This window comes from Eschscholzia californica, unplaced genomic scaffold (assembly GCF_041429995.1).
Source record: "Eschscholzia californica isolate CP2 unplaced genomic scaffold, dmEscCali1.0.p SCAF_5, whole genome shotgun sequence".
In the NCBI taxonomy this organism is placed as follows: Eukaryota; Viridiplantae; Streptophyta; class Magnoliopsida; order Ranunculales; family Papaveraceae; genus Eschscholzia; species Eschscholzia californica.
In genome coordinates this window covers 12,215,878-12,229,726 of record NW_028238472.1, presented here as the reverse complement: position 1 = coordinate 12,229,726, position 13,849 = coordinate 12,215,878, and the positions used below count along the sequence as shown (strand labels likewise).

The window sequence follows — 13,849 nt, the reverse complement described above, 5'->3', positions numbered from 1 at the left end:
CACTCTGCAGGCGCCCCACCTTTTGAGACATTTTGTTTGTAGGTCCCCATAGCACTCCGAGCACTCCTTTGACTTCATCTTCTTCTTCATCCATTTTCATGAGTTCTCTTTCAAAATGTTCAATAAAACTCTTATGGTGTGTTTGGATGACGGATTCATCAGTCCGCGGATTCGTGAATCCAAGTAATGTTTTTTAGTTTGTTTGGTAATTAATAATAATCCCTATGATTTATATTATTTGATTATTTTTAAAATCTTCTTTAAAAAAATATTGAAGAAACCTTATTCTCGAAACTCGTTTTTTTCAAATATCGTTTTTCCCGAAAGCCGCGTTTTTTTCTCGATTTTTTTTTTCAGTAATCGAGATTTCATGAATTTTTTTTTTCAACGAAAAATTGTTTTTTCTCGAAAATCGATTTTTTTCGAACACCACTTTTTCCTGAGAAAAACGGCCTTTATGAGGCAAAAAAGTTTTCATGATTCTTACCAAATACAGATTTTGGAATTAGAAATCCTTAGGATTCAAGAGTCGACTTAGGATTCCTGGTAGCCAAATAGACCAAAGATTTATGATTCTTACTAAATCCCACTTTTGATAGGAATCCTAATTAAGAATCCTGCAGCCAAACACACCATTAGGATTTTTCATGTTTTCTGTAAGGTATTATTTGTAAGAAATTTTGGTGGATGGTAAAAAAAAAAAGGCCTTAACAACAAAATAAGTCCACTATTAACACAAAATAGGTCAAAAGTCTAAAAAAGATACAAATTTTGAAATGCACCAAACAAAACATTTTTGCTTACACGATTTTTTGGGATTCACCAAATAAACCATTTTTGCAAGACATCGTTATCTTATTGCATTAAACAAAATGTAAATAACCCTATACATTTTACTGTTGAACTTCACATAATTTGATTTGTGTTGCGTGCATAACAAACATATTCCTACATACTCATCAAACAATCCACATTAGTGTATTTGTACGAGACAAAATCAAATATTTTAGAAAAATATATTTTTTTAACCTATTTTATATTGAGTTTGGACCTTAAACTTAATATATATTTTATTTTGGACGAATCGCCCACAAATCCGGTTTTAGAGTGATTCGTATGTGGTAATGGAGTTTACTGAGAATTTTGAGTGGTCTCAGACTAGTACACCGATCGAATTGAACAGTCTGAGACCAATGTGACTGAGAGTCTAAAAGTATGCTTGCTCACTCAGTTTGGACAATCTGATAAAAGGACGCCTACAAAGTTTTCGGTCAAAAGGAATTTACTGGAGTCAACGACTTCAGCCGGACTACTACAACAAAAGATAATTTACTGGAGTCAACGACCAAAATCAGAGTTGCAACAAAGTTTGTGTTTGGCGTACGTGAAATAAATGTGAGTATCAAGAACAATATCCTTCAATACGATCCTCGTAGTTATTCCACCTTACTTTATTGTTTGATTTGGTCGGTAATATGATTAGTAAAGATTGATTTTGGTTGTAATTTATGATTTTATTATCCCATGACAAACATGCCCTTATTATTTTTGCCAAAAATTCTAAACTAAAGGGGTAAACTCGATTACTAAAGAGGGTAAACTTAATTACTAATTAGTTTTGACGGGGCGGCCATAGAGGAACCTTTCCTTGATCATGTTAAATATTTTCTGCATATTGGGTTGTTCACTTGTTTGGGGCAGTGCGGGCAGGGCGCCCGCACTTGGCCCCCAAACATAAAGGGCCTACTTTTTATAGCGTCCTAAAAGTATATATGTAAAGCGGAATCTAGGTTGTTACCAAGGAGGTCAATAGATCAGTTGGTAAGGGGTAATATTACTTTGCAATTGACGCAGGTTCGACTCCCGCAGCTTGCATCTTAATTAAGCTTTTTGGGCGGGATATAGACACCCCTAGATATTGTGTTTGACGCCTTTTGGGTGTGTTATTGTATTTACACCTTTAATAACCCAAATATAATAACTATGAATCCTATCTCTTTTACGAATGAGATCTCTGAGGTTTTGAAGTTTATCTCTTTTGCGAATGAGATCTCTAAGGTTTTGAAGTTTATCCCAACACTTTCAACTATCCAGGCAATCAAGTGTTGACATTATTCTTCGGTTTTAGAGTTTCTGTTGGTTTTGTCTCCTCTGTGAGGTTATGAGTATAACTGTTAAACCAATATTTATTTTTATTTTGTTACACTTTTTCTTAAACATTTTGTTATTTAAAGTCTTTGTTCCGTCCCTCGTCTGTTTGTTAAATGACAAAATACATATTTAATAGTTTACATTTTTTATTTTTTTTTGTACCTTTTATGGCACAAAGGGCCCATATTCAAATTTCGTACAGGGCCTCTGGAATCTCAGGCACGGCCCTGAACCTGACACAAAAATGGATGCCCATTACTGTATGAAAGGTATAAATAAAAAACTTAAAGAAAGTAATGTCTTTGACCAGTTCCTTAGAATAGCCCATGACATTGACGATAAGTTTTCCGTTCTTATTCGAACTAATGAATGAAATTTCTGTAAATATGGAAATGAAGATATTTTCAAAACTTATTTCTTTGACAAGACACTATCAAGAGAAAATTTGTTCAATTTTGAGTTTGATGGAAATTTCGGTAGGCAAAAATATGAAAATGTTTAAGTAATTTCGACTATAATATTTCAAAATTTAATTTCTTGATTTGAACAAAAAGCTAAATGCAATATCTTCATTGATATTTTTTTTTGAGAGAGCAGGGAGAGAGGGCCCAACCCTTATAACCAACTAGTTAAAACATCAACAATGATAGAGATAGCAAAAAATTCAAGCCGAAAAAGCGTGAAACTTGATCCAACCGTCAGGATTTATCCGGTTCATCAAGAGAGAGAAATTGGTTTGATATTGATGGGTTTTCACGCGAATTCCGTCTTACTTTTTAGTACTCTTTCTCATTTCATTTTTGTTTCAACAATAGAATTTGCCAGTTACATCTTCAGAAATCGAATTCTTAGCATCTTCAGTAAATGAACTATGAGTTGTTTTCGTAAACGTTATCTATAACCCGACTAGGTGATCTACAATTTTATTTTATCCCAAGCTTAAGCAGTTATTGATATTGTTTCCACTTTTGACACCAAAACCTAAATTGAACAGGTACAAGATTTTGTACTTGACAAAAAAGTTACAAATTCACGGAAAAGACCTTCACGCCTATACCCAGATCGGTACAAGATTTTGTACTTGAGAGAAAAATTCACAAATTCACGGAAAAGACCTTCACACCTATACCCAGATATCGACGTTCTCCCAAACTACGTGAGACTATCACACTATTGAAAGTTGCTAAATTTCTTTATTGATTTGGTCCCAAGAATCCATTTTTCTTTTATCCTTCTTGATTGCTTTATTTGTGGTGTCAGGTTATCCATTGTTTATCTACTGAATTCTGCACATAACATGAAGTATGGACATCAGCATTTGGGATATGATTCTATGGATAAACCTTTTTATCTACTTAGATTCTATGCATATTTGTTTTTCACTTTCTTTCCTCTATTAACTTTGGTTTATACTAAGGCTAGCTGCTAGTATAGATAAGTTAATGAGTTTATGTTGATACTAAGTTTATATCGATAGAAAGCTTCTGCTTCGTGTTGCAAATATCAGGGTAAGTTGGGTTTAGGCCCAAACCAATAAGGCGAATACAACTAATGTCCAAGTGGCTTCAAATACACAAAAATTTGGTAGGACCTAAGTCAGATTTCAGAATGTTTATTTGCAGTTGAAGATGTCTGACTTGTTTAAATGACTGATTTGAGTTGATTTTTGGTCTATTTGAGTTAGACGATTCAGATTCAAAAGATTTAGATTCGAACCATGAGAAAAAAACACCCTAAATGGCACTTAAAATTGTAATAAATTTGGTTCATGGGTATTTGACATATTGTTAGAGGCCTAGAGGGATGACTGAAATAGTAAAATGTGAACAAAGTGATGGAAGAGTTTTAGCTTTCAATGTGTATGTTTTCCCCTGAAATTCTGCAGTTTTTGCTGGGTTTGTTTCCTGAAATTGAAACCAAAAGTGAAGAATGATAAAAGATCTTGCAGGGAAAAAAGGAAGAACTTTTTCTCCATAACTTTAAAGAATTGAGAATTTAATGGAAGTTCATCTCCTTTGTTAGATAATCCAGATACCTCAGTTGTGGGTGGATAGATCTTTTCCCCACTTTTGTTTCTCCCATACTTGTTGATGTACCCAAACCCATCAAATCAGACTTGTGTTGGTCTGAATCAGGACAGAGTGACATACTGTGTTCCTCTTATTTGTATGGGATAAAGAGATTACAAATCTTATACAGGAGTATGTTAGGATTTGATATGGTTGTTTGTTTCTGGTAGCTGCTGTCTCAAATTTCTCTGAGAGAATTACAAAATTTGATTAAGAGAAATTCTTATGGAAACAATTTTGGTTATGATTAACCTATACAAATAGGACAATGCTAGGTTGACTCAAGTTTAGTGGAACACATTTTGCCAACAACCCTTGGCTCAAGTGGTAAGAGGTAAGTCTTCCAACTTAGAGGTCAAGGGTTCGAGACACACGCTTACCAATTCAAAAAAAATAAAATATGAGTCAATGTTAGACTCCAAATCTTCTTGCGATCCTGTTTACTCGGGTCAAAATTTTGGTCGAGCCATTTACATTATATTTCTCATTCTTTTAAAGGGTGATTACCAATGTGAGGATAACCATTATGTTTCTTGATTTGGGGAGAGTTCCTAAGGGACATAATGCTGGAATAAGTCTTACGATAGAAATATAATGTAAATAGAAATTTACATTATATTTCAGAAATCTTTGTGATTTTGTTTTTGTTACGTAGTACATCCAAAAAATTATCCGAAGATAAAAGTTTTGATAGTTTAGATTTGACTCAGGACATCCTTATCTTGAGTCCAAAAATCGACTTATTTGTTTTTTTACCCCCGTTTCGATCATTAACTTCGGCCACTACCACCACCGTTTTCGATCAACACCACCATTTCTCTCTCCTTCTCCGTCTCTATCTATCTGTTTGTCCGTTCTCCTTCTCTTTCTCTTCCCCACCCTCTATCTCTCTCCTCTTCCGTGATCTCTGCTCTGGCGAAGGAGTGCCTTTGCCAAAACAATTGATCTGGTTGGTGCTAGGTTTGGGGATAACCCCCAAACCAGGTCAGTTCCAACGAAGGCTCTCCATCGTCGGAACATAAAAAGAGGGAGAGAGGGTAGAGAGAGGAGTGGACAGGGAGAGAAAGGTGGTGATAGTGTATGTTGAGGTGGTAATGGTTGGAAGTGGTGCTAGCGGTCGGAGGTAAGGTAGAAAATGAAGATTATGGGACAAACTGTAAACGAGACGGTTTTTGGACTTAAAACAAGATTGTCTTCTAGGTCACATCTAATTTACCAAAGTCTTTATTCCTGTAGACTTTTTTTGATACCCTAAAGCTGTGTCCAGTAAAAAAATATCGTACTATTGTTTCCTGCAAAACAAATTTACATGTTTGTGATTGTTGTTTTTCAGATTTATTGTTTTCGTCATAATAGGTCATATGACTATTCACTATTTACTTTGTTGCGTAAACATATGAAAAAAAGTAAAACAAAAACTGCGGTTGGATAACTTGTGTTTAAAAATATCGTGTTAACCCAACCTCACTTGTATAAATAAATTTCATTTGAACAGATTGGTATGGGAAAAGATTTTTGTACCGCTGACGTTACTATGAAATGACAATTATTTCACACCAATGAAATCACGATCTACCGCTTGTCTTATATGCGAACATCTTTTAGGTCTTCATGTGGAGAGACTACAGCCTTGAATTGATTTATTTTTTGTTGTTGAAAGTTCCTTTTGAATTGGTAGTAGTTTTCATAGTCAGAATCAGACATAAATGGTTCGATCACAGGTGGTGAGGAGAATGATTCCACGGCTAAGAGGAAGGTCACAAGAAGGAGAAGCCCAACAAAAAACTGACTTAAATTGGTGAGGTAATGGGGGTGGAAACTTTAATATATATAGCACGGGGACTCCATGATCTTCTATCTCCTAATTTTCATCCAATTAAAGAATTATCAACTAAGAAAAAAAAAAAAAAAAAAGATTCATCCAACCACCCAAAACTTTATTTGCATTAGTAGTGCTTGTATGTTTTTGATACAAAGTACCAATAATAAGACTCAAAAGATTTTGATACATATTTTCTCCTTTTAGATAATACCCTAACGAGCAAACGATAGTTCGAATGTGACCTGTCATATAGTCTCATATTTCGCCGGTTTAAATGACATGTTTATCTGGAATAGTTTAGGTTGAAATAGATTCTTTTTGTTTAGTACAGGTATTCATTTGGTACAGTTTACCATAAACAAGTCATGTCAAACGGCCGCAATGATATTCTACTTCAAATCTATGTTCCACACCAAGATCAAGAACATAAAAAAAAAACTAGGTTTTATTATTAATTAACTCATTAAATTTATAATAAAGATTAATAAACTTTGACTGAAAAACTTTTGAACTACAAGGGTATTGTGGTCATTATAAAGATATGATAACAATCTTACAGTACTCAATGGACCCCCACTAAAGTTCTTCAAAAGATGGGTAAGCACTTATGATCACCACAACACCACCACTTAATTAATAAGCTATTATTATTTAATCAAAAAGCAAAATAAGGAGTACTTATTATTTCCATCACTTTCAATACTATATATATACATACACACTTATATGAACCAAAACCCTAGAAAACTTCTAAGAATTCATGTTTTTAAAGCCATGGGTATTACAAAAAGAGATGAATCTGATGAAACTAGTAGTTGTTCATCGATGACGGTACCGGATTCCGGTCAAAGTTGGATAAGTGACTTAAGTTTTGGAAGTAGAAGTTCAGTTTCTGTTTGTTCTTCATCAAACAATGAAAATAATCAAAAACCACATAAAGCAAATCAAGTTGCTTGGGAAGCTATGAAAAAACTTAAAGGGAAAGTTAGTTTAGATCATTTTCGACTTATTAGACGTGTGGGTAGTGGTGATATTGGTAGTGTTTATCTTTGTCAACTTAGAAACTCTAGTTTCGGATTATCCGAATGTTTTTATGCCATGAAAGTTGTTGATAAGGAAGCTTTAAAGTTTAGAAAAAAGTTGCAGAGGGCTGAAATGGAGAAGGAGATATTAAGTATGCTTGATCATCCTTTTCTTCCTACACTTTATGCTAATTTCGACGTTTCTCATTACTCGTGCATAGTCATGGAGTTTTGTCCCGGTGGTGATTTACATTCCGTCCGACAAAGGTTGCCGGAGAAGCGGTTCAGTATTTCATCTGCCCGGTTAGTAACTATTTCATTGTAATATTTTAACTTAGAAATGATTTATGTATTGTGAGTTTAAGTCTTATTTCTTTTCGCTATTACAGGTTTTACGCAGCCGAAACACTTCTAGCCTTAGAATATTTACATATGATGGGAATTGTTTACCGTGATTTAAAGCCAGAAAATGTACTTGTTCGAGAAGATGGTCATATTATGCTCTCAGATTTCGATCTTTCATTAAAATGTGAGGTCACTCCAAAGCTAATACAATCAAAACCTACCACCGAATCCTTCGAAAAGTGCATAAATACATCAATTCCTTCATGTGGCAGTCCTATGCAACCTATATTATCTTGTTTCTCAAGCCCTAGAAAGAAAAAGATCGGAACGGGTACCAATGAACCAAATGATGTTGAAGAGGATAATATTCATCGAGAGTTCGTAGCTGAACCAGTAAATGCACGATCAAAATCATTCGTAGGAACACACGAATATTTAGCACCCGAAGTAATATCAGGATTAGGGCATGGAAGTGCAGTAGATTGGTGGACATTTGGGGTGTTTTTATATGAAATGATATATGGAAAAACACCATTTAGAGGTGAAAATAATGAGAAAACTTTGGTTAATATAATCAAGAAACCATTTACATTTCCAAGAATGAATGTTACTAGTAGTAAGGAAATGGAAGAAATGATTAAAGTTCAAGATCTTATAAGTAAGTTGTTAGTTAAGAATCCAAAGAAGAGAATTGGAAGTTTAATGGGTTCACTTGAGATTAAAAGACATGAGTTTTTTAAAGGTGTCAATTGGGCTTTGATTAGATCTGTTAAACCTCCTCAAGTACCTAAAGATTTGCAGAAGGTGATGATTATGAACAACATGAAGAAGAAGATGAACTTAACTACTTCTTTACCTAAGAAGTTAAGTAAGAAAGAAAGAGAAGCTACTTATCAAATTCCTAATCATTTTGACTACTTTTAATTGTAAATATAGAACTAAATATATGAGAATTTGTTTTTGTTAGTTTTGTACCTTATTGTTCTTAATGTGTTATTTTCTAACTAAATGAAGAAAGTTTAGATTATGAGCAAAGCCTAAATTGAGTATTACATAATTGTAGCATTACTTTTTTATATGGAGATTTTTGTACCTATTGCAGTATTATCTTCAAATGTCATGAAATAGAATAATAAGAAGATATGACATTTCTAATATGAGTTCTCATAATGTCACTAATATCAATCTTAGAAGTTACAGAAAAATGTATTTTCAACATAAAAAGAAAAAGCAAAAAAGTTAACGGAAAATGTTAGATGTTTACTTGCTCGATATAAGCAGAAGAAGCAAAAAATTACTGACCATTTTAATTAGAAAAACGATTGGGTCGGAAGTCAAAAATAGACTATGGGAGAATATCAAATCAACAACCAGGATATGAGGGACAACTCTCTCTATGTTCGTGTAACAGGTCTCAAAAATATCATGGTCGTTGATATCATTTTCTGCCTAAAACCCGTCTCGCCTTTGGGTGACTATATTAGGATTTAATTACCACTTAAAACACACAATGTCACAATGTGATAGTTTAGCTTGTTCAAGTAGTTTTTGGGAATGGTAACTATCATGTTCTTTCCTAAGTTTTGGTGACAAATTAATCTTGACTATTATTGTTTAACTCATATAAACCAATGAGTCAACTCATGAATGTAACCCAATGAGTTCACTCATAATTTTTGGATCGTTTGGTCAACTAAAGTCAGTAGTACAATACCCAAAAGATTTGGATTCTGAAAGAGAGATTCTTTGTTGGATAAATAGAGAAATATTTTATATTTCTTTTTTATGAAAGCCATGATTTCAACAATTGTATATATTATTTTGATGAACCCCATAATTTTCTAAATATACATCTCATGTGGTGACAATTATAATGACTTCTTCTTAATGATGAAAACTAATTATAAAAAGATCCAAAATAATAATCATAATAATCAATTGTTACTTTATGCACTTTATGTAAAAAGAATAAACTAATATCATATTTAATCTTAAAAGTTGCCACTAAATTATCGAGATACGTATAATTTAATTATAAAATAGAACCAATCTAGCCATCGGATGGTAAAACTCTTTTATCAAGATAAGGATGAGATTAAATTAATAATTAAGGTGAGATTTGAGGATCATTGTTGTGGGTTTGACTGAAAAAAATTCATAAGAGAAGGGTAGTTTAGTCATTTATCGACTGCCACAATGTGATGGGCCTTTAACCCTTTTTTTTAGAGATGGTCAGCTCTTACAAGCACGCGTGAGGAACGTCTTTTTCTCTCTGACTTTTACTGAGGGCCTCATTGTATTTATCTTCAATAATGGAGTATTTTATGGAAGTTCTACTAGGGCACAAGATAATTGTTGCAGGCGTCCTTTTACCGCCAAAAGAAACCTTGTGCGCAAAATGGCGCCCTTACAGTAAATATGTTGGGCACAATCTTTTTACGGCTAAAAGAAATCTTGTGCGCGAATGGCGCGCTTACGGTTGGGCCGCCTCTAGGCTTAGGCGACCCAGTCGGCCGGTATTGTCTTACAGTAAATATGTTGGGTGTTGATAAAATTTTTTAATTTCGTTCATGTAAATTCTCATAGGAGATTTGAAAAACACTTAAAAACAGACCCTAAATAAGGGAAGGGTCCTCAGTCAAACAAAACCGAAGAAAATGCCAGGAGTTCAAACATTTAGGTGTCGTTTGGTAGCACTAAAATAAATTGCTTATTTAAGTAGAAAAGTACAAAAATTAGTTTGATAACGTGAAAATTTTCGACTTCACTTAAGTTAAAATTTGAATTTCTTTTAAAGTTCAATTTTTTAGCTTTTGACTTTAAAGTTAAGTAACTTTTATTCAACATATGCACAAATTTTACTATCCCAAATTTTTTTCTTCTTTTATTTCCGCTCCACCACCATCCCAACTAAACTTCCACCACACTGGTGTACCACCACCACCAACCACCATTACACATCCACCCATATCATGGCCACATATTCTTTTTTTTTTTTTTTTGAACTAATGGCCACATATTCTTTTTATAATACATACATTTTTTCTTCTTTTTATCTCTCTACCCACATTCCCTATTTTTCATATCATCAATTTTCTCTACGTGTGCATATCTTCCTTAAGGGTGTCAACGGGTCGGTTTTGGTTTGGTTATTTAACTACTTAGACTCGGAACCTATAAGTTATAGCGGTTTTGATTCTTGACGGTTCCGGTACTGGTACCTCAATAGAAGGATCCAGAACTGGATCCTTCAAATTTTCCGGTACCCGTCGGTTGTCGGGTCCCATTGAGTATTTACAAAACTATATCAAACATTTCTTAAAGTAGAAGAATTTGCATAAATTCATGAACATTGACAATAAAAAATACCATAAGACATAAATCCTGTAATAAGCAATATCTCGGGCGCAATAGTTGATGAGTATAAGAAATTAGAGATTAGATAAATCAAGAAAGAAGAATTAAATCTTGACATTATATTAACCCACTCATCTTTATGATTTATAAATTAATTTTTAACCACACAAAAGAGGGGTTGAGAAATTTCACAACTTTAGTAAAGTTTAGGTTTTAAGTTTTAAAGCTTGGTGAGTTGGTAAATTGGTAGGGGAATAAACCCTAACATTAAGGAATACTATATAAGTTAGGGTAGTTCTTTTTATTATCTCGGGTATCTAATTTCCGCCGGGTACCTGACGGATATACCGGATTGGGACCCGCTTCCTAATCGGGCCCTATTAGGTGTATTAATTTAAGACACAATGTCCTTAATGGATCTGAAATCTATTCCCTTTACCAACCCGTTAAGACTCGGGTCAGTTCGGTTCTCAAGTTGACGGATACCCATTGCCACCCTAATCTTCTTCCTCTCTTTAAAATATTTCTCTCTCCAATCAAAATTCTTTCTCACCCTAATTCTCTTTCTCTCTTACATTTTTTTCTAGATTCTTTTGTTCTCTCTAATTTTTCATTCGGAATGTACTATACACACACTAATTTTGTATTTTATTCAATTTCCCTTTAGGAGTGTGCATTTTTATTGCATGGTACATTTTTAATGCACTACACATAAACTCGTTTTTTCATTCAATTTCCTTTTATAGTGTGCATTTTGCATATTGTATGGTACATTTTTTATTGTTCTAAACAAACACAATTTTTGATTTTATTCGTTTTCCTTTTGTGTGCATCTTTATTACATTGTATGATCTATCTTCGAATGTTTTGTACATATACTATTTTTTTATTTTATTCAATTTCCTTTTGTAGTGTGCATGTTTTGTATTATATGGTACATCTTCGAATGTAATGTGCATTATACGACTTTTCAGTTATTCAATTTGTTTCTATATTGGACATCATATTGTGTATGGGACATTTATGAATGTATTGTGCAATAAACTATTGATGAGACATGAAAATGTCCCATCTGAATCTCTTAACTCGGGCTAGTTAGTCCATTTCGAGCTGTTACTCTGATGATTTGCTTCTTTTTCTTTCTCAGGTGCCTTCTGAAGAATTGTGCACGATAAACAGATAAAAAACGGGAGAAAGACGCAGAAAAGGGTATTTTAGTCATTTGGATATTTTGGTATTTTGGTCAATGTAGATGCCCTGATAACTATTTTCCATTTAGTCAATACATCAGGTTTTTATGAAAAAATAGAGGACGTACTTTCGCGAATTGATCGTACATTTTCAAATGTATTGTACATAATAAGATTTCTCTTTCATTCAATTTTTTTAATAGAGCAACATATCATGTACCAGATATTTACAAATGCATTGTGCAACATATAGTTTCCTTTTATCATCATCGTCACAACAATATACAGTTTCTGTTCTATCATCATCATGAAGTAATAAATAAAAATATATCATTCTAAGTTTACAAAAATTTATAACAAACTAAAGATCGATTATATTAGAGAGGGAAAATTATAAAATTCAAACCATCATCATCGTAATAATATCAACTCAAACCAAAACCATCCAATAAGGAGAAAATGGGTTGTCTTTTTGTAAAAGTTTTAACTTTTTAACAAATAAATCTCTCAAAAACAGTACCCAACTAAAATCATACCAGATATGTTAAAATCCAAAAAAAAAAAAACGAAAAAAAGTAGAGAATTTTATAAGATCTCGGTACGAATCTGTTAAAAGAAACTTCAGATCTTTTAAGAAAAAACAACTTTAGTTTTGTTTGAGAAAAGAAACCCAGTATATTTTAATATCGAATTCTCTAGATCTATTAAGAAAACTCTTTGTTAATCCCTATTTCAGCAAACCGAGCGAAATTTATAAGATCTCATTTGGTACTAAGTCAGATTACTGAAAAAAAATTGAAAAATTTGATAAAAAAAGAAAAAGAAAAGAGAGAATTTAAAGAGTAAGTAAATGAAAGAGAGATTTTATATTTAGAATATGATATAAAGTAGCGATAAAAATTCGAGAGACGAAAAAAAAAGGTGTGAAAATAAGTGTAGTAAGACAATTGCGGAGAGTGAACGAGAGAACAAACTATTTGAGGCACGAAAATGTCAGGGTCAACCAAGTAGGTAGTGTAGTAGGAGTTACCACTAACATCGTAAGATCATGAGCTATTTAATCAATACCTTTCATTACTATCTCCAAATAAAGTGTTAATTTTGTCAATTTGATTACACACTAGCTATGGTCAAATAGTAGACATCATCTTGCCCAATGTTAAGGGGCATATCTAATAATTAAAAATAGATAGGGAGTTATCTCAGTGATTCAATATATGTACGGTCTTAAGTTAAAATGTAAAAGTTATGGCGCCCTAATTTCATATTCATACTTAAACACGTGAGTCAATTGCGCATACGTTTAGATGTACGTACGTATACCCTCGTATGCTACAGTATAAATATTCTTAATTCTGAAATTATACGATCAAATGACGCCAGAACGAAATGCTCGTTCAGTTTCAGGAGATTATGGATTTAAAAGATATAGGAAGCATTTGCTAGGTTAGGGTTATGCTATGGATTCTCCGTATAAAAGTCTGATCGTTACTTCTGAATCATCTTCTTCTCATGTTCAAGTAAATACGTCATCTCATTTTACTTTTCATTTTCTGAATTTTGTATTGTTTATTGTTGATTGACTTTTTACTTATTTGATGGATTTGATCTTGTATAGATTAGTCATCATTTTATTTGTTTTTGGTTGAATCTGTTTCGTATTGTCGACATTTTCCTTCTCAATTTGTTTGATCCTTTAGACCTTATTCTCTCATATTGAAGTTGTTTGAATTTTTATGCTGTTAGGTTGAATATTCATGTTAATCGATAAAAACTAAGACTTTGAGGAATTTACGCTTGGAGTTCTACGTGTTTTCTTTTTTAGTTTGAGGAAAACCGTTAGTTGTTTAGTTGCAATGTATAGTGTCATTTTAGTTGTTTAATTGCATATGT

At 33.0% G+C, this 13,849-nt stretch overlaps 1 protein-coding gene across 1 annotated transcript; it reads left to right on the top strand.

Annotated features, from left to right (window-relative positions):
• The first annotated feature begins 3,620 nt into the window (after positions 1-3,620).
• On the top strand, positions 3,621-8,444 carry PID2 (AGC (cAMP-dependent, cGMP-dependent and protein kinase C) kinase family protein). Its single transcript, XM_086644248.1, has 2 exons — positions 3,621-7,367; positions 7,454-8,444. Exons 1-2 carry the CDS (start codon positions 6,769-6,771, stop codon positions 8,331-8,333), a joined length of 1,479 nt encoding a protein of 492 aa, XP_086500374.1. The 5' UTR covers positions 3,621-6,768; the 3' UTR covers positions 8,334-8,444.
• Positions 8,445-13,849: the final 5,405 nt, after the last annotated feature.